The sequence below is a fragment of the Trachypithecus francoisi genome, unplaced genomic scaffold, assembly GCF_009764315.1.
Source record: "Trachypithecus francoisi isolate TF-2019V2 unplaced genomic scaffold, Tfra_2.0 Lachesis_group0, whole genome shotgun sequence".
NCBI classification, from domain to species: domain Eukaryota; kingdom Metazoa; phylum Chordata; class Mammalia; order Primates; family Cercopithecidae; genus Trachypithecus; species Trachypithecus francoisi.
This window is the reverse complement of record NW_022681453.1, coordinates 77,977,945-77,997,292: the sequence shown is the minus strand read 5'-3', so window position 1 is coordinate 77,997,292 and position 19,348 is coordinate 77,977,945. Positions and strand designations below refer to the sequence as shown.

General features: G+C 36.4%; 1 protein-coding gene across 6 annotated transcripts in view; it reads left to right on the top strand.

The window, feature by feature from the left end:
- Positions 1 to 19,348, top strand: part of NECTIN3 (nectin cell adhesion molecule 3) — a 130,492-nt gene that overhangs the window by 1,541 nt on the left and 109,603 nt on the right. The window contains exon 2 of one of the 6 annotated variants that reach the window (XM_033211347.1): positions 13,289 to 13,367. The exons of the other annotated variants lie outside the window; for them this stretch is intronic. Within the exon in view, the coding sequence (XP_033067238.1) occupies positions 13,352 to 13,367 (16 nt within the window). The 5' untranslated portion in view covers positions 13,289 to 13,351. The remainder of the gene's footprint in view (positions 1 to 13,288; positions 13,368 to 19,348) is intronic. 6 annotated transcript variants of the gene reach the window in all.

Genomic DNA, 19,348 nt, shown 5'->3' with positions numbered 1-19,348 from the left:
GTTAAAAGAGATGTGTGCAAATTTCTTGGATAGTGTGATTTAGGAGGAGGAGAATCCTATTACACGGTAGGTGAGTCAGGGTAGTTGCTTATGAGGGAAGCAAAGTTTGCATGATGGGATTGAGTGTCTCGTCTGGGCTGAGAATTTCCACTTCCAGTTTACCACCACGTTTCCAGCACTGTAATGAAATCTGATTTACACAGAGTATAGTATGATAAATGGAGTGTTATTAATTGTACGCTGTTTCTGTGTGCCGACTCCCCATATACTTGATTCCAAGACAAAGTTCTTAATGCTGTATATCTTTTTAAATTGATGCTAGAGTCTAGATTGAATTTGTGTGCTGTTCTATTCCATGAAGGAGAATTGGGGATGTTGCTTACAGTTGAGTGACAGGACAGTTGGAGGGGACCTTACGAGTTTACTATCCTGACTTCGTTTATGTTAAGGACTGAGAGAATATACCTCTACAGAGGCAGATCTAGTTAGGCAAAGCTCTGTGGAAGACCGAAGCCAGGTAGTATGCATAGCTGATACAGGAATTATTTACATGATAATTTCTTAGTGGTTGTGAAAATGAATTGTTGATTACTTTTTGAAAGAACACATTGGTTTTCCCATGGAAGAAGAAAACACTTTTTAAAAATCTCCTCAATAGTGTAGCATTGGAAGGACTTGATATTTTAATTCAGAGCCTAATGTTAAAACTTAAGCAGTGTAGGCAAATGGACTGTGTTTTAAAGCAGGTGTAGTGTTTAGAGTCAACTCTTCTTGTTGTAGAGGTAGACACTAGTTTTGTATTCCTGTGTGCTACTCATTTAAAACAGCTTCCTTTTTTGGCTTATAGTGTTATAACACCCTAATTTGTGAACCCTTATGACGAGTTTTTTCCATCAACCTTTATTTTGGAATTCAGTCTTTGAATAGGGCACAGTTGTTGTGACTTATGGAAGCTTAGTGGTATGGAAGCAAAATTTTCTTCCAGTAAGCTGTTAAGTCTAACAAGTTGTTGATTTAACTCCTGTTAGTTACAGTGACATTCATAGTACTACTTTCAAGGTTTGGCATGTAATTAATATTTGCGTGGAGCTAGTTTTAGAGTTGAAAAGAGTTTTAAGCTTGAAAAAGATGACTATAGCTGATGATCTGTTGATGAGAATGCTTTGTTTTATCACATACAGATTTTTCTTTTTGCTGCTATTTTTGATATTTTGATATGTTTGATATGTAGCGTGGCCTTAACTTTATCGTGTTAATTTAACTGTTAAAAATATCCATCAAAACTGGTGGATCTGATATTCTGAAGGCTATAAAAATGTTTATATCAGACTTGCTGGCCGTTTGTTTTAGGGGTGTGCATTATCTTATTTGGAGAACTGAACTTTTAAAATGAGAATTTTACAGGTTGTCAAATTGCCAGGTTTTTTTTGTTTTGTTTTGTTTTTAAGCCTAAGAAATATAAGTATCAAGGGTGCTGGACTTACGTCATCATCTGACTTGATAAACGTCATTTAATTGTGAAATTCTAAGTTTCTTTATGATGGCAATAATCAATTCATAGATGATCAGATTTATCTCACTTTCACTTCTCACATTTTTTTTGAGACATAGAGAATATTAGCATGGGTATGGTCATGATCAATAACAAGGTAGACTGTTTGACCTTTGTAAGGTCTCATTTGGCTCTGGGATTCTACGCCTCTTTTCCATTTTCAGAAAGGTTTCATGTTAAGATGGATGTTTAAAAGAGCACAGAAAAGAAGATCTGATGTGATGAGGAACTTTTAAAAGCACTTTGACTACTTGATAGGCTTGGGAACATAACACACGCATAAGACAGAGTCCTGGCTTCAAGATGCTTATAACTTTGTGATCGACCTAAAGGAAGCATGATTATAGAACAGTTTGGTGTTTATGAGGTATTTTGATTTGCCCGGAAATGGGACAACTAACCCATTAGGTAAACACTTATGAATGTTCAATGAAAAAAAAAAGTCACTTTAAAAAAATCATCTTTTAAAGGATCTTATTGAGATGTCTTCTTCTTTCCCTCCCTGTCCTTCCCTTCCTTCCTCCCTTTCGGTCTCTTTCTAGCTGTAAATCATTGACAAGTTATTTAACCTTGGAAACTTGAAGTTTCTCTTGTTTTAAAAAGAGATAACATTACTACCTTGCTGATAGAGATCTTGTGAGGATTAAATGACAGAAAAGAATAAAACACTTAGAAGAATGCATGAAATATAGTAACACTCAAATGTTAGCATTTATTATATTGCACAGCATAAACTAACTAGGCTAGTATTAGTGATTCTTAAGTTCTACACCGATGTGCTGAATAATTGAGTTTTCAAATTGACTTGCTGTATTTGTACTTTACATCTTTATATTGAGTCTTAGCCCAGTGATCTTCAAATATTTGTTAAATTTATATAAATATACAGATGATGAGTGTTCAGAATATTAGAATATAGTCAAATTAATTCAATTATATAATTGTATGGAACCTAGTTGACTATTCCCTTAATGATGTCCAGTGCATATTAAGATTTGGCAGTTCCATAAGGTCACTTAGAATGTTAGTGATTATACTGAAGATAGGAGTTGGGAGAAGGGACTCACAATTTGCTTCTGCTTTAAGTTAATGATGGTATCAGTTGGGTTCTGTAGTACATATTGCCTGTATGAGTCTTTCTGCATCCTAAACAGATATTTTTGGAAAGTAACACAAATTTAGAAGCAAGCAGAAAAGATCAAATCTTTCTTTCTTGCAGCTATCTACATCAGAAATAAGAATTGGAAAAGCTGGGCAATTGTGTGTATTAATATATTTTACCTTGTTTATGTCACTTATACTTACATCTATTTACAATTTAGTAATTTGGCAATTCCGATGTATGTTTTGTATGTGTATAGTTAAGGGATAAAACTTATGGGTTATTGTTAATTACTTGAAAATTATTGAAGGGAAGCTTTTTATGACAATCATTGTTAAAAGAGAGCATTTTGACATTATGTAACTTTACCATTAAAAATTAGTGAGTAAATAATACATTGCTATAACATATTCTGTAATCTTAAAATCTTCATAAAAATTGACAAACTCTACATGGTTTGCAAAGATGAGACAGTTAATAATTACTATTAATATGTAAATGTAGGTTAAAATCAAATAACCCTTAAGTCAATAATGAAATTTTAAAGACAGTTTTGTGTACCATACACACAGATCCCAAAAATCTGAGCACCATTAATCTATCATATGTTTGATTACTTCATATATTTTTGTCTAAAATGGTCTTTAAATTATTGAATCTATGTTCTTTACTGAATTTTATAAAATTTATGATTTTTATTTATCAGAATAAACTCTGATATAGTTTATTGATTTAACATCTGTTGTGAGGTCGGGCGCCGTCGCTCACGCTTGTAATCCCAGCACTTTGGGAGGCTGATCACTTTAGGACAGATTACTTTAGGTCAGGAGTTTGAGACCAGCCTGGCCAACATGGCGAAACCCTGTCTTTACCAAAAATACAAAAATTAGCTGGGCATGGTGGCAGGACCCTGTAATCCCAGCTACTCCGGAGGCTGAGGCAGGCAAATCGCTTGAACCCCAGGGGGAGGAGGCTGGAGTGAACTCTGACTGTGCCATTGTACTCCAGCCTGGGTGACAGAGCAAGACTCCGTCTCAAAAAAAAAAAAAAAATCTGTTATGAAACTTTGTTAAGGGTAGCTTCAAGGTTTTTTCCTAAAAGAGTTACTAACTATAATGTAACCTACCAATTACAAATTTTAATGAGGGCTGCTTCCTATGAGTCTAGATATAGCCGTATTGCAGGTACTAGTTGTTTTAGAAAGGATATCATATACTTATATTGTGAATTTTACCTGTTTTCTTTAGTATAGCACCCAGGAGATTGTTTTTCTTGCAAGACTATTGACTGCCCACCATTCCTTCTGCTAAATAAGATGAGTAGGGAAGACCTGTTGCATTGTGAGTAGATATTCATAAACTGGAATGTGAGCCATGTGTAAAAAACTTTGGTTTCAACTTTAATGATAAAAAAAAAAAAAGATCAAACTTGTTCTTACTTTAAATAGGTTGGCTGTTGCACCGAGTAGAGGCCCTTTAGGCTCTCAACCTAGGTTTCATCATAAGAAATAAAATAACAGAAAAAGGGAGTGGGCCTGTAAATCGCTATTCTCAAATAGCTAGAGCCTGCAAAGATAGGATGTGTGAGTTAAAATCATAGTTACTAGGGAATCTTTTTCAAAGCAATGTGGCCAGGCCCCACTATGGACTTACTAGATCAACAGTTTTTGTTAAGACGGGTGAGGTTTGGAGTCCAAGGATTGGGACATTTGTATTTTGAAAGACAACATCAGATAATTCTTCTCTCGACAAGTGCTATTTATTATAGCATTTTCATTTATGATTTGACCAAATATTATCAATCTTCTGAAAGAAATGTGCTTCACTGTTTTGTTCACTATTTGTATTCCCATATGCTTGGCATGTAATAGGCACTCTCATTTATTTCAAGAGCTTCATGGCGAAATCAAGGTTAGTCCAAACCAGCATGTTTTAATAGAAATATAATGCAAGCCACGTAATTTCAAGTTTTCTTGATGCCACATTTAAAAAAAAGAAGAAATAGGTGAAATTAATTTATTTGACACAGTGTAACCAAAATATCATTTCAACGTGCAATTGTTATTAAACATTGAAATATTTTACATTTTCTTACATAGTAATTTTTTGAAATCCAGTAGATATACTTATAGATCATTTCAGTTTGGACTAGCCACATTTAATGCACTTCGTAGTCAAGTGTGATATTCCTGGTGGCTACCAGTTTGGATAGTTCAAGTCCAGAGCTTTAATTGTCTCTGAAGTGGATTATGCCCATTTGTGGTCTTTACCCATAAGGCCTAGAATGACGTTGCTCTTCCTTCCTACCTAATCAAATTCTGAAGGTCTTGGTTTAGGATTGACTTTCTCCAGGAAGGCCTCCCTCATCACTTCTTGCATACAATGAGAATGCAATTCTGTTTTCATTTTTTCATACTTTCAGGTTTAGAACAGTCTTTGTTAAAGTGTTACTGTGAAACCCTAGTCTCAGAAGGTAGGTTTTTGGAAGAAGTACCATGGTTTAATACTTTTGGGAATAGGGAAAGCTAATGATATACCCCCTCATGGAAAGTTACAATGTGAATTAGTTTATTAATGGTCTAAGAAATTCTTCAGTAAAATATCCCATTTAACAAACTAATTAAATAAATTCTTGGGTGTAATATATATTATGTTACAGAAGCTATGTTATGCAGAACACACTATAGGAATGTATTCTTGAGATTTGTACTCTTGATAATTAGAAAAGGTTGATAGACTTAAAGATATTATTTGAGATAGTTCTCCACTGATTTTTCCTTTTAAAACAATTATTTTTCCTCTCTTCAGTTCTGTTTCCCATTGCCTCACCCATTTTGAATTTGAGATGTTTGCAGAATTGACTTTCTAGGAGAATAGTAATCTTCTGCTTTGTTATTTCAAAATCAGCTGTATATTATTTACCTGTTTAGCTTAGCAGCTTCTGTGAGTTGTATTGTACTTTATGTGTGACACATCTGACTCTGGAATTGAGTTTTATGAATGAAGTGGGTAAATTTAAGATAGTCTATTTTGTAATGGAAGTATGCTAATATAAAACTATGCAGGACTAGGACTCCAACTAAGTGTCTGAGAACATTATATAGAATGTCAGGAGTGTGCTTGACTCTTCTGTTGCTTCAATTCAGAAGAAAAAAATATTACTGAAATGCTAGTATTGGTAAACTGTAGTAAAATCAATTTAATATAGTAATTATGTGAATTATTCATGATAGATAAGATTGCTGTTACTGAAAATCTTAGGCCCTAGTTTTTGGAGATTATTAATAAGATTTCTAATTTAGTTGTAGCTAGATTCTTAAAGTACTCAGCAATTATGGTGGCTATTTTGAAATTGTGCCTTTTTTTTTTTTTTTTTTTGAGGTAGAGTCTTACTCTGTCGCCCAGGCTGGAGTGCAGTAGCGCAGTCTCCGCTCACTGCAAGCTCTGCCTCCCGGGTTCAAGCGATTCTCCTGCGTCAGCCTCCCAAGTAACTGGGACTACAGGTGCCTGCCAGCACAGCTGGCTGATTTTTTGTATTTTTAGTAGAGATAGGGTTTCACCGTGTTAGCCAGGACGGTCTCGATCTCCTGACCTCGTGACCTGCTCGCCTTGGCCTCCCAAAGTGCTGGGATTGCAGGCGTGAGCCACCGCGCCCAACGAAACAGTACATTGTTTATCAAGCTTGTTTTTCATGTAAAATGATCTGGGCATTGATATATTTTCATTATATTTGTAGTTAATAGTAAAAATGTTTAAATGTTTAAATGTCCTTTCATTATAGACTCAAACTCCCTCCTAATTTGATTTAGAGATAATCATTCATGGTTATACATTTAATACTGAGTCTAACAATAAACTGCCTAGTTTTTAAAACCTGCTTAGAGATACCCTACCTACTTTATTTTAAATGCAAAATAAAAAAGTGCTTCTCCATTCCTTTAATTTTTTGGAAGGGAGTCAAGTGGAAGAAGGCCTATAGCTAACAGTTCTATACTTCTCTTTAAGGGCACAGGGCTAAAACATGATAGCAGCATTTCTCACTAAATCATAAGCCTGCTTATGTTAATGACTACAGCAGTCACTCTAAAACGCTGCATTTCTGCTTGTTAAATTTAAAGGAAGTAAAAAATTACTGCCAACACAATCTTTGAGAAACATGCAAATAATGCAGTTGTATTTAATGTCAGCTTTTATAGTAGTTTCCCCATTCCTGTAAACACTTCTGAGGTTGTAAGTATATGATTATCTTGATGCAGTTTTTCTGCCTAGTTCATATTAAAAGCAGAGTGAGCTTCAATATTGAAATAACAGTAAGGGAATGTCTATTCTTTTTCAAGGTGTTGCATTGTTGATTGTTGTATACTAGTACAGTGCCAAAGGATTTATAATTTTTGTCTTTTAAACTGGTATAGACCCTACAGTTGACTGATTTTGAATAACAAAAAGGCATATCAAGTTTACAACTAGTAATACTAATTAGCAGGAAATAAGACTATCTAGATTATTGACATTCTTTTCTGTATTTAAGAAAATAAAATTAAGAAATAGATTATGTTGGCAGTTTTCAATGAAAAAAGATTTTCAACTTTTAGATTCTTAAAGTACTCAGCAATTATGGTGGCTATTTTGAAAGTGTACATTGTTTATCAAGCTTGTTTTTCATGTAAAAGGATCTGGACATTGATATATTTTCATTATATTTATAGTTAATAGTAAAAATGTTTAAATATATAAGTAGAGCTGATGAAATTTGTGTTTGGCATCCCCAAAAGTCCCTTTTCCTTCAAAAGCTTTAATCCTGACAGCATCTCTTTAAATATAAAAACAAATTTCAAGTTCCCTAAGAAAAATACATGGTTTTCTTTGAGGATACTACTGTTGCTTTGCTGCCCTCTACAGTCATCTAAAATAGTCACTCTAGATTTTTCTCCCATCAGATACTTACAATACTTCCCTGACCTATGTATGAACTTTATATTTCAGGAATGGGTTAAGTAATTTTTACTATTACAGTAGAAGTAAAATTTAGTCACAGTTGATCTATATCTGTCATGCAAAAAAAAAAAAAGGACTTAGAGATTTGAGCAAGTGATAAATTGGGGACTACTGAGCAACAACCATGTGCTAGGGAGTATAAAGGATACCACTGTGGAATGAGGCATGTTGGCCCTCTAAAGCTTATGAACTCATGAGTACGATTAATGGCTTATATATAAAATGCTTATATATAAAATGACATTTGTAACAACATGCCGAGTAATATGATATAGTTTACAGAAATATTAGTAAGGACTGGAAGAGTTAAAAATGAGATTTTTGAGCTATGTCTTCAAGAGTTCAGACAGAAAAACAGGGTGGTTTCAAACATATTTAAAACACAAAGCAGGTTGGGTGCGGTGGCTCATGCCTGTAATCCCTTAGAGGCTGAGGCAGGAGGATCATTTGAACCCAATTCTTGGAGACCAGCCTGGGCAACATAGTGAGACCTCATCTCTACCAAATTAATTAAATAAATAAATAAATAAATAACCAGGCATGGTGGAGTCCACCTGTAGTAGCAGCTACTCAGGAGGATAAGGTGGGAGGATTGCTTGAGCCCGAAAGGTGGAGGCTGTAGTGAGCTAAGATTTTGCCTCTCTGTATTCCATCCTGGACAGTAGGGCAAGACTCTGTCTCACCAAAAAAAACCAAAAAACAAAACAACCCCACAACCCTACAAAGCATCTGTTACATAGAAAGGACTCTGCTAGGCTCCTTGGAGTCTTTGCCCCTAAGAAATGTAAAACTTAATTGTCAGAACACTGGAATGAAAGATGTTTTTCTCTGTGTATATGTCTGTGTGTTTGTGTGTGTGTATTAAACCCAGTTCTCTGCCTCTTTCCTCCCCTGTTAAATTGGCTCAATAATATTGTCTTCACAGAATTGCTATGAAATTAAATTGCAATAAAGTGCTATGTAAATACAACAAACAATACAGTGAACAAAAATGACTTGTCTTATGTTAGAAATTTAAACAACGTATTGTCAGATTATAGAAAGAGGACCAATTTAGGGATGGAAGAAGACTTAGAGAAGTTAATTTTCCAGCTGAATCTTGAAGGAATAGCTTAGATTTCCCTTTGTGAGGGAAGGTCAATGAAAAAGAGGGTGTTCAATTTAAAAAGACCACTGAGATGAGGACTCTAGAAGGAATTAGTGTTCCCATGTAACTCAAGCATGAACTCTATGGAGGGAAGTCATGGATTTTTAAATACTTTGCTGAGGAGGTTAGACTGTGGTAACCACTGAGGAGCTTTTGAAGGCAGGTAACTGTTGAGTCCATCCATGACTTGATAGATTGTATAGCTCTGACAGAAATGTAAAGGATATATTGGAGCTATGACAAGACGAGGAACTTTGGAAGGCAGGTAACTGTTGAGTCCATCCATGACTTGATAGATTGTATAGCTCTGGCAGAAATGTAAAAGATATATTGGACCTGTGACAGACAAGTGAAGGTGACAACCATTGTGATGTTCCATGGAAAGAGAGGATTACAGAGATAAATGGCAATTTTGCAAAGGGATTTGAAGGGAGGCTTGGATCTGAGAAGTAGATGATACGGTGTTTGGATATCATTGTGGATGAGGAAGGAGGAGTTAGATATGAACCAACTTGGAATAACTAGGAATAACTAGGAAAGGATGATGAGATGATTGATTAGTCAATCCAGTAAGGTTTCACATGCATTTGTGGTGCAGTTTTGAGCTGTAGCTGGAAATTTGTGAGAGGTGGAGATAGGAGGGTGAGGCACAAGGGGTAGGAGGTAGGTTGTGAAACTGGGAATTATCAGGATTGAGGTATTTGCATTGGATAAGCTGTTTCAGAGAGAGAAGGGAACACAGGCAGAAGAGAGAGGGGGGAGAAGAAAGAAAAGTGGAAAGAGGGAAGGGAATAGTGGATGGGGCCAGAAATGTTTTTTAGGTGGAGGTATTTTGATTGGATAAGCTATCAGAGGGAGAGAGGAGAAAAATACAAGGAAAAATCTTAGTTGATAGATAAATGAATACATTTAGTAGAGGTGAGGGCATTCATGACTCTTAATAATTTTAGTAAAAGTGGTTAGGAGAAAAATGTCACATCTTAAAGCAGAGGTCACCAGCTTTTTTGGCACCAGGGACTGGTTTTGCAGAAGACAGTTTTCCCATGGACTGGGGTTAGGGGAAGTGGATGGTTTTGGGATAATTGAAGTGCATTACATTTATCGTGTAGTTTATTTATTATTATTACGTTGTAATATATAATGAAATAATTATACAGCTCACTGTAATGTAGAATCAGTGGGAGCCCAGAGCTTGTTTTCTTGCAACTAGACAGTCCCGTCTGGGGGTGATGGGAGATAGTGACAGATCATCAGGCATTAGATTCTTGTAAGGAGTGCACAACCTAGAGAATCACGTGCAATTCTCAGCAGGGTTCGTGTTCCTATGAGAATCTAATGCTGCTGCTGATCTGATAAGAGGCAGAGCTCAGGCGGTAATACAAGCAATGGGGAGCAGTTGTCAATACAGATAAGAGATGGGGAGTGACTAGTAAATACACATGAAGCTTCACTTGCTTGCCCACCAGTCACTTGCTGCTGTGCAGTCCAGTTCCTCACAGGCCACTGACTCGTACAGGGATTGGAGACTCCTGTCTTAAGGGATTAAGAAATGACAGGATAGTGAAGAAGTAGAGTAGGGACAACTCTTGGGAAAGAAAGGAAAGAGAAAAAAGTAATTTGTGAGGGAAAAAGACTATGTCAGTTGTTATGGACTGAAAGTTTGTGTTCCCCTTCTCCCCCAAATCCATATGTTGAGCTCCCAACCTTCAATATGATGGTATTAGGGGGCATAGGGCCTTTGGGAAGTAATTAGGTTTAGATGAGGTCAGGAGGGTAGAGCCTCATGATGTGATTAGTGTCCTTATAAGAAGAGGAAGACACTAGAGCTGTTTCTCTCCATCATACAAGGATATAGCAGAAAAGCAGGCATCTGCATGCCAGGAAGAGGGCCGTCACCAGGAACCTGATAATGCTGGCACCCTTGTCTCAGACTTTTATGCCCCAGAGCTGTAAGAAAGAGTATAAGCCAGCTAGTCTATGGTATTTTGTTACAGCAGCCCAAGCCAAGACATCAGTCAAGGTTTTATTCACAAACATCAGAAACTTATCCCATGGTTAAAAGACAGTTTTTTGAAAGATAATTGGATGCTTTAGGTATGGAAATCAAGAACTGAAAGAAGGTAGGCATCTAGAACTATATCCAGAACCATAGCTAAGATACTATATTGAGGGTCAGTTTGTCAAGGTCATTACCTGCTCTCTCTTGGATGGTGGATATTATAGCCTTGTCTCTGACACTGGCATTACTGCTCATAGAAACTGGATGTTGTTGTTGCCATAGCCCAAGAAAATATATTGTCCGGAAGTGTCCACTATAGAAAGTTGAAAAACTTTAAAAAAAAAAATTTATATGATGAGACTTCTGTGTCTTTGGGAGAGAAGCAGGAGAAGCTCATTGATATGGCAAGGTCAAGGAAAAGAGATAAGTGGAAACATTAAAAAAATAGATGAGAGAGGCTGGTATTAGAAATGGAAGACACTTCTTTCTACTAGATAAGGAAGAGAAAATGATAGGGGAAGATGTTGAGACACTTCTAGGTGTGAGAGGGAAGTTAGGTGTGAGAGGGAAGTTACAAAAAGGTTTTGTTCTTTAGTGATTTAAGTGATAAACTTTTAGAATGAGCGTGGAGTGATGTTGGGACTTAGGATAGAACCTGTGGTGAAAAATGGAATAAGACATCGACTAAGAATGAATGAAATGAGTCAGTATTGAAGGCATGAATTAGCATAACATGAACTTGTGAAACGTGAAAGATGGTGTGGAGGTAGTAGTAAGTTTATGTTGGTGGCTGTTAATATTTAGTTGAGCACTAGGTCTACCAGAGACTGTTCTAGGTACTGTGAAAGACTAACCGATAAAGAACAAAATGTGTTCTGGGAACCAGTTGGGTTTATGTATGGAAAGAAGTAGAATAGAGTCAGACCGAGTGCTTTTTGAATATGATGTGATAAGGTGTCTGAAAGTTTGAGAACAGAGGGGTGATATAAGGAAGGTAGGATTTAAGAAATACAGATATTATTGAGGCCTGAATTAGGGTTGTAATGGTAGAAAGGAAGGGAAAGGTTTAGAAACGAGATAATTAAAAGGTAAAATAATACTTCTTAATGATTTTAGGATATAAGAAATGGAGGAAAATCAGTGATTTTAGCGTTTTTAGACAGATAGTGCTTATGACAATTCACACTCCCACCAGTAGTGTTAGAGAGTTTCAGTTGCTCTACATCCTCACCAGTCCTTTGTAAAATCAGTATTTTTCTTTTAACCATTCTGGTCAGCATGTAATGGTGATGATGATTTTAATTTGTAATTCCCTGCTGATTGAGATTTAAGATTATGGGCCATTTGAATATCCTCTTTTGTGAAGTGCCTGTTCATTCTTTATCCTTTTTACTCAGTTAGGTTGTCTTTCATGTTTTTATGGGTTCCTAGGAATTGTTTATATATGCTAAATATGAACCTTTTGTTAATCATATGTATTGCAAATATTTTCTACTCTGGCCATTTTACTCTATGAATGGTTTCTGTTAATAAAAAGCAGTTCCTTCATATCTATCTGTGTAGTCAAAACCAGTCTTTTTCTTTACAATTAATTTGTTGTGTTTTTGTTTACGACATCTTTCTCTAGCACACCATCATGAATTTTTTTTCTGCTAGAATCTTTCTTATTTACCTTTACTGTAGTACATCTAAAGTTTATTTTTGTGATTATATAAGATAGGGTTCATATTTTTTCCCCCATTTACTAATCAGCCATCACCATTTATGGAAAAGACTCTCTGCTGTACAATGCTGGTTTTATAAATCAAGTAGCCATATATGTCTGGGGTTTTTTTGGACTCTGTTCCAGTGGTCCATTTTTCTATCTTTGTACAAGTATCATAATGTCTCATTATAGCTTTATAATAGATCCTCATATTGGGTGGAGTAAGCTCTCCTATTCAGGTTTATTGTACTTGGTCTTGTTCCTTTTTCCTTTCCACATAAAATTTAGTGTCAGTTTATTAATCTTCATAAAAAGCCTGCAGGATATTTAGTGGGAGTTCATTAAATTTATATGGATTAATGTGGGGCTAGATTTGGCATCAAATGCTGAGTCTTCCAGTCCATGAACCTAGTTTATCTCTCTATTTATTGAGGTTTTCCTTAAATGAAACTTTCTGGTTTGTTCTGTGTGTAGAAGAAGTCTTATATAACTACAAATTTTAGATTAAACTTAATCTGATTTTAATTATAGATTTATTTCAAGTTATTTGGCTTTTTGATATTATAAATAATATTTATAAAATGTTTTCTCACTGTTGTGGGCATGTAAAATGCAATGCATTTTGGTACTGTGACCTTATGTAAAGAGACCTTGCTTAATTTCACTTATTTCTAATACTTTGTGGAATCTTTTGGATTTTCCGTCTATATAAGCATTCCATCTACGATGATGAAGCCCTGTTTCTCTTCAATGACTGTATTGTTTTTCTTTTCCTTTGCCTTATTGCAGTGACTATTGCAGTAACTAGGACCTCCAGTATGATGTTGAAGTGGTGACTACAAGCATTGTTACATGTGTAATCTCAGAGGTAAAAGTGTTCAGCATTTCAAAATTACGTATTTTTTTTTGTAGTGTTTTAAAAAAACAGAAGACGCCAGGCCAGGTGCTGTGGCTCACGCCTGTAATCCCAGCACTTTGGGAGACCAAGGCACGTGGATCACTGGAGGTCAGGAGTTCAAGACTAGCCTGGCCAACATGGCGAAATCCCGTCTCTACTAAAAATACAAAAATTAGCCTAGTGTGGTGGCGCACACCTGTAATCCCAGCTACCTGGGACACTGAGGCAGGATAATCACTTGAGCCCAGGAGGTGGAGGTTGCAGTGAGCGGAAATTGTGCTACTGTACTCCAGCCTGAGCAACAGAGCCAGACTCTGTCTCAAAAAAATAATAAATAAAATTAAAAAAAAATAAAAGCCTTTTTAAAATTTATTTTAATTTTTTTTTTTTTTTTTGAGACAGAGTCGTCTTCTGTTGCCCAGGCTGGAGTGCAATGTCACTACCCCAGCTCACTGCAACTTCCGACTCCTGGGTTCAAGTGATTCTCCTGCCTCAGTCTCCTGAGTAGCTGGGATTACAGGCGCCCGCCATCATGCCCGGCAAATTTTTGTGTTTTTAGTAGAGACAGTGTTTCACCATGTTGGGCAGGCTTATCTTGAACTCCTGACCTTGAGCAGTCCACCTGCCTCAGCCTCCCAAAGTGTTGGGATTACAGGTGTGAGCCACTGTGCCTGGCAGAAGAAGCCTTTTTCTTAGGTTAGGGAGGTACTATAGTTTTGGATATTTGACTCTGCCAAGCCTCATGTTGAAATTTGATCCTCAGGGTTGGAGGTGGGGTCTGTTGGAAGGTGTTTTTGTTGCAGGGCAGATCCCCTGATGAATAGAGTAATGCTCTCCGTCGGGTGGTAGAGGGAGATGAGTGAGTTCTCACTCTTATTAATTCCTGCAAGAGCTGGTTGTTAAGAAGAGTCTGGCACCTCCTCTCTAACTTTGTTGCTTCCCCTCTTGCTATGTGATCTCTGCACACACCATCTGTCCTTTGCCTTCTGCATGAATAAAAGTGTCCTAAGGCTCTCATCAGATACCCGGTCCTAAACTTTTTCAGATATCAGAATTGTGAGCCAAATAAACCTTTTTTCTTTATAAATTACCCAGTCTCAGGTATTCCTTTGTTGCAGCACAAAATGGACTAAAGCAGGGAGTTTCTTTCTGTTCCCATTTTTTCCAAGAATTTTTATCGTGACTGGGTACTTAATTTTATCAAATGTTTTATCTTAAATTTGAGGATATGATTTTTTTTCCCCATTTTTAAAATAATGTGGTAAATTGCATCCTATGGGCCCAACATGCTTCTTCTATACAGCTCTACTGACGGTGAATTACATTTATAAAAATATTAACCATTATTGTGTTTCTGGAGTAATCTCAGTTTGTTTTTGATGAATATATCCTTTATTATATCACTGGATTCTATTTGCTGTTTTATTTTCTTTCCACCTATGTTAATGAACTGCATTGTCCTCAAATTTTTCTTTCTTAAAATGCTTTCGCCACCTTTTGGTGTCAGGGCTATGCTGGACTCATTAAAAAGTTGGGAAGTGTTCATCTTTTTTTTTGTCTTGTGTAAGAGTTTAAGATTGCCGGGCGCGGTGGCTCAAGCCTGTAATCCCAGCACTTTGGGAGGCCGAGACGGGCGGATCACGAGGTCAGGAGATCGAGACCATCCTGGCTAACACGGTGAAACCCCGTCTCTACTAAAAATACAAAAACTAGCCGGGCGAGGTGGCGGGCGCCAGTAGTCCCAGCTACTCGGGAGGCTGAGGCAGGAGAATGGCGTAAACCCGGGAGGCAGAGCTTGCAGTGAGCTGAGATCTGGCCACTGCACTCCAGTCCGGGCGACAAAGCGAGACTCCGCCTCAAAAAAAAAAAAAAAAAAAAAGAGTTTAAGATTGATAATTTTTTTCTTTGTTTTGCAGAATTCATCTGAGCATGTAGTTTTCTTTTTAAGGGAAGGATTTTTAATTACAGATTTAACATTTTAGTAATTATAGTATTAGATTGATGGTGAATTTTTTAGTTTTACCTCTTATATTCAGCACTATGATCCATTTTGATATAAATTTTTTATATGGTGGAAGGAAAGAGTCTTAACATCATTTTTTAATATGGATATCTAGTTGTTGCAGGAACATTTGTTGAAAAGATTATTCTTTCCTCCATTGAATTGACTTGGTACTCTTCGAAAATAAATTGATGATAAATGTGATGGTTTATTTCTGGACTCAGTACTGTTATGTTGATTCATATATCTTATTCTAGTGTCACATAGTTTTGATTAGTTTCAGTCATACAGTTTTAATCACTGTAGTTTTGAAGAGAGTCTTGAAATTGGGCATTGTTCGTCCTCCAATTTTACTTTTTCAAGTTTGTTTGGTTATTACTAGACTCTTTAGTTTCTGTATAAATTTCAGGTTTAATTTGTCAATTTCAGCAATTGTGCCAGGTAGGATTTGGATAAGAGAGTATGTTGAATCTGTAGATTAGCTTGGAGACTGTTGCCATTTTAACAGTATTAAGTCTGTTGATACATGAACGTGGGATAAGTTTACATTTATTTAGGCTTTCTTTAATTTCTTTTAACATAGTTTCATAATTTTCAGTGTAAGCTTTACATTGTTGAATTTTTTCATATTTACTTTTGTTGGTATTGTCAGTGGCATTGCTTTCTTAATTTCATTTTTGGATTGTTTATTCCTAGTCTTTAGAAATGCAGTTGAATTTTGTGTATTGATCTTGTATCCTTCAACCCTGATGAACTGTTGTATTAGTTCTAATAGACTCTTCCTCCTGAAATATCTTTTCAGTCCCCTCTCCCAAGACAATGCAACACTGTTCACATTAAAGGAGAAATACTTAAAGGAATTCCGTTTTATCACAGAGCATATACAGAAGGATGCATTTGGAGCTGAGAGGCAATACATTGATAATGTACACATTTCCATAGTGTGAATGTATTTTAAAGGTGTTCATGCACAAGATTAGAAGCTAAGTATTATGTGTGTGGTATTTTGATTTTTTTTTTTTGAGACGGAGTTTCGCTCTTGTTGCGCAATGTTGCCTAAGCTGGAGTGCAATGGCATGATCTCGGCTCACTACAACCTCCGCCTTCCGGGTTCAAGCGGTTCTCTTACCCCAGCCTCCTAAGTAACTAGGATTACAGGCACGTGCCACCACGCCTGGATAATTTTTTTAAATTAGAAACGGGGTTTCACTGTGTTAGCCAGGCTGGCCTCGAACTTCTAACCTCAGGTGATCTGCCTGCCTCAGCCTCCCAAAGTGCTGGGATTACAGGCATGAACCACCGTGCCTGGCCTTATGTATCTCTTAAACCAAATGAAATGAAAAAATGTTTATATTATTGCCTTTCTAGAAACTTTGAGAGTTATACATATTAATTCATGTAACTAAAACATTTAAATATTTAGATAGTGGATGGAATGTAAAAACAATGTAAACAATTGTTTTAAAACCTCTCTTAGTCTGTTTTTAGTGTGTCATAACTTGCATTGACTTGTCACTTATGTGAAACACTTATTCTGTAGATGCTGATCTACTGCTTTAGGATATCAAAATGTGACAATTACTTTATTTCATTGGATATAAATTGTCATTGATTAAAAGATATGATTTTATTAAGGAAAGGAAAAGACAACAAAAAACTGACAATACTTTTGTATCACTTATAATTTTTATTTTACATATTTTGACTTATTTTATATTTACTATACTTTTATTTCATACAAGGAAGCAAAAGACAAAACAAAAAACTATGACATTAATTTTATATCACTTGTAATTTTTATTTTATGTGTATTGACTTATTTCATATTTACTATACTTTTATACTTGTCAATATTTCACCTATAGGCATAGTTTTAAAAATCATCATAATTTGTGTGCATACATGAAAATGGAAATTTAAGTGGATAGTATTTAAGGTACTCCTATTTTTAATATTCGGAGTCTTACTTTTTTGTATTGCTTTTTGCCTTTCTGTACTTTTTCATCTGTGCTATGAGGAGTTATTTGATGCTGTCTTTCATAAAATATACGTTAAAAGATCACCAAGACTACCCTCAGATTCAGTAATTCTGGGGCCTTACAGGACTCAGAAGAGTCATAAGCAAGGCTATGATTTATGACATATAAAGGATACCAAGCACAGTCAGCAGTGGGGCCTGAGGCAAAGTCTTGGAAAAACCAGGAACAAGATTCCACAGTCCTTTTCCAGAGTCACACAAGATGGATTCAGTTCCCTCAGGAACAAGTTGTGACATTTATGAAATGTTACCAACCACAGAAGCTCTTTAGAGACTAGTAACCCAGTGAACAGAGTTTTCATTTGGGGCTGATAATGAGGGTACTCCCTGCCTAACATATACCCATATTCCAGACTCCTAGAAGGAAGGTAGTTATTCAGCATAAACCATATTTGAACAAAGAGTGAACTATCATCAGTTAATAGTAGAACTCCTCCCCAAATCTAAGTTCACCAATGCCAGTTAAGGGCTAATTTTGCAGGAAGGCTTTTTTTTTCAAGGATAGCCATTATGCTTGCTATGTTAATTCATTAGTACACAAAAGACAATAGTCACTGAGATTTTTCTTACAAGGCTCTAATAGCCATTCTGTAAGTTTTCATTCTGGTGCTGTCCTCATCATACCAGAAGAAATTAGTGGAACATAGGGTTCTCATTGACTTAAAAGTCATAAGTCGTAAGTGTTACATACTATCAGTCATGCCACTATGAATAATAAAACAAGTTTGCATATACATAGACCACCTATGTCTCTAATTTAGAGACATTGGGGGTGAAATCTTCATCTTGGAGTCAATGAAAAAAAGGAACCTAAAGTTGCTTTTCAAAAAAGATTTCGTGTTTATTGAGTTATATATTCAAGAACTTAAAGAGATTCGAAGGCTAATGAATATTTGCTGTTGAGGTACTTAATGGAAATTATGGTGGAAGAAAAGAGTGTGGTTGGATTATAGTATTATAGTATACATTTCTGGGGTCTACATTTGATCAGCTTCTGTTCAGAAGGCAGATAAAAGAACAAGTTGCCAAATAGTGCAGAAAAAGACTCCAGACATCTAATCTGGTTATGTTCAGCCTCCTTCCTGTTCCCCTACCCTTACTTTTTTCAACAGTTTTACATATTGGTGTCCTCACCCGAATCTCATCTTGAATTCCCATGTGTTGTGAGAGGGACCCAATGGGAGGTAATTGAATCATGGGGGCAGGTCTTTCCTGTGATCTCCTTGTGGTAGTGAGTAAGACTCATGAGATCTGATGGTTTTACAACGGAGAGTTTATCAGCACAAGCTCTCTATGCCTGTAGCCATCCATGTAAGATGTGACTTGCTCCTTGTTGCCTTCCACTGTGATTTGTGAGGCTTCCCAGGCCACCTGAAACTGTGAGTTCTCCATTAAGCCTCTTTACTTTGTAAATTGCTCAGTCTCGGGTATGTCTTCATCAGCACCGTGAAAACAAACTAATACAGTAAGTTGCTGTCAGTAGAGTGGGGCATTACTGAAAAGATATCTGAAAATGTGGAAGTGACTTTGGAAGTGGGTACCAGGCAGAGGTTGGAACAGTTTGGAGGGCTCAGAAGAAGACTGGAAAATGTGGAAAAGTTTGAAACTTCCTAGAGACTTGTTGAATAGTTTTGCCCAAAATGCTGATAATGATATGGACAGTAAAATCCAAGCTGAGGTGGTCTCAGATGGAGATGAGGAACCTGTTGGAAACTGGAGCAAAGGTGACTCTTGTCATATTTCTGCAAAGATTCTGGCAGCATTTTGCCCCTACCCTAGAGATTTGTGGAACTTTGAGGTTGAGAGAGTTGATTTAGAGTATCTGGTGGAAGAAATTTCTAGGCAGCAAAGCATTCAAGAGGTGACTTGAGTGCTATTAAAGGCATTTAGTTTTAAAAGGAAAACAGACCA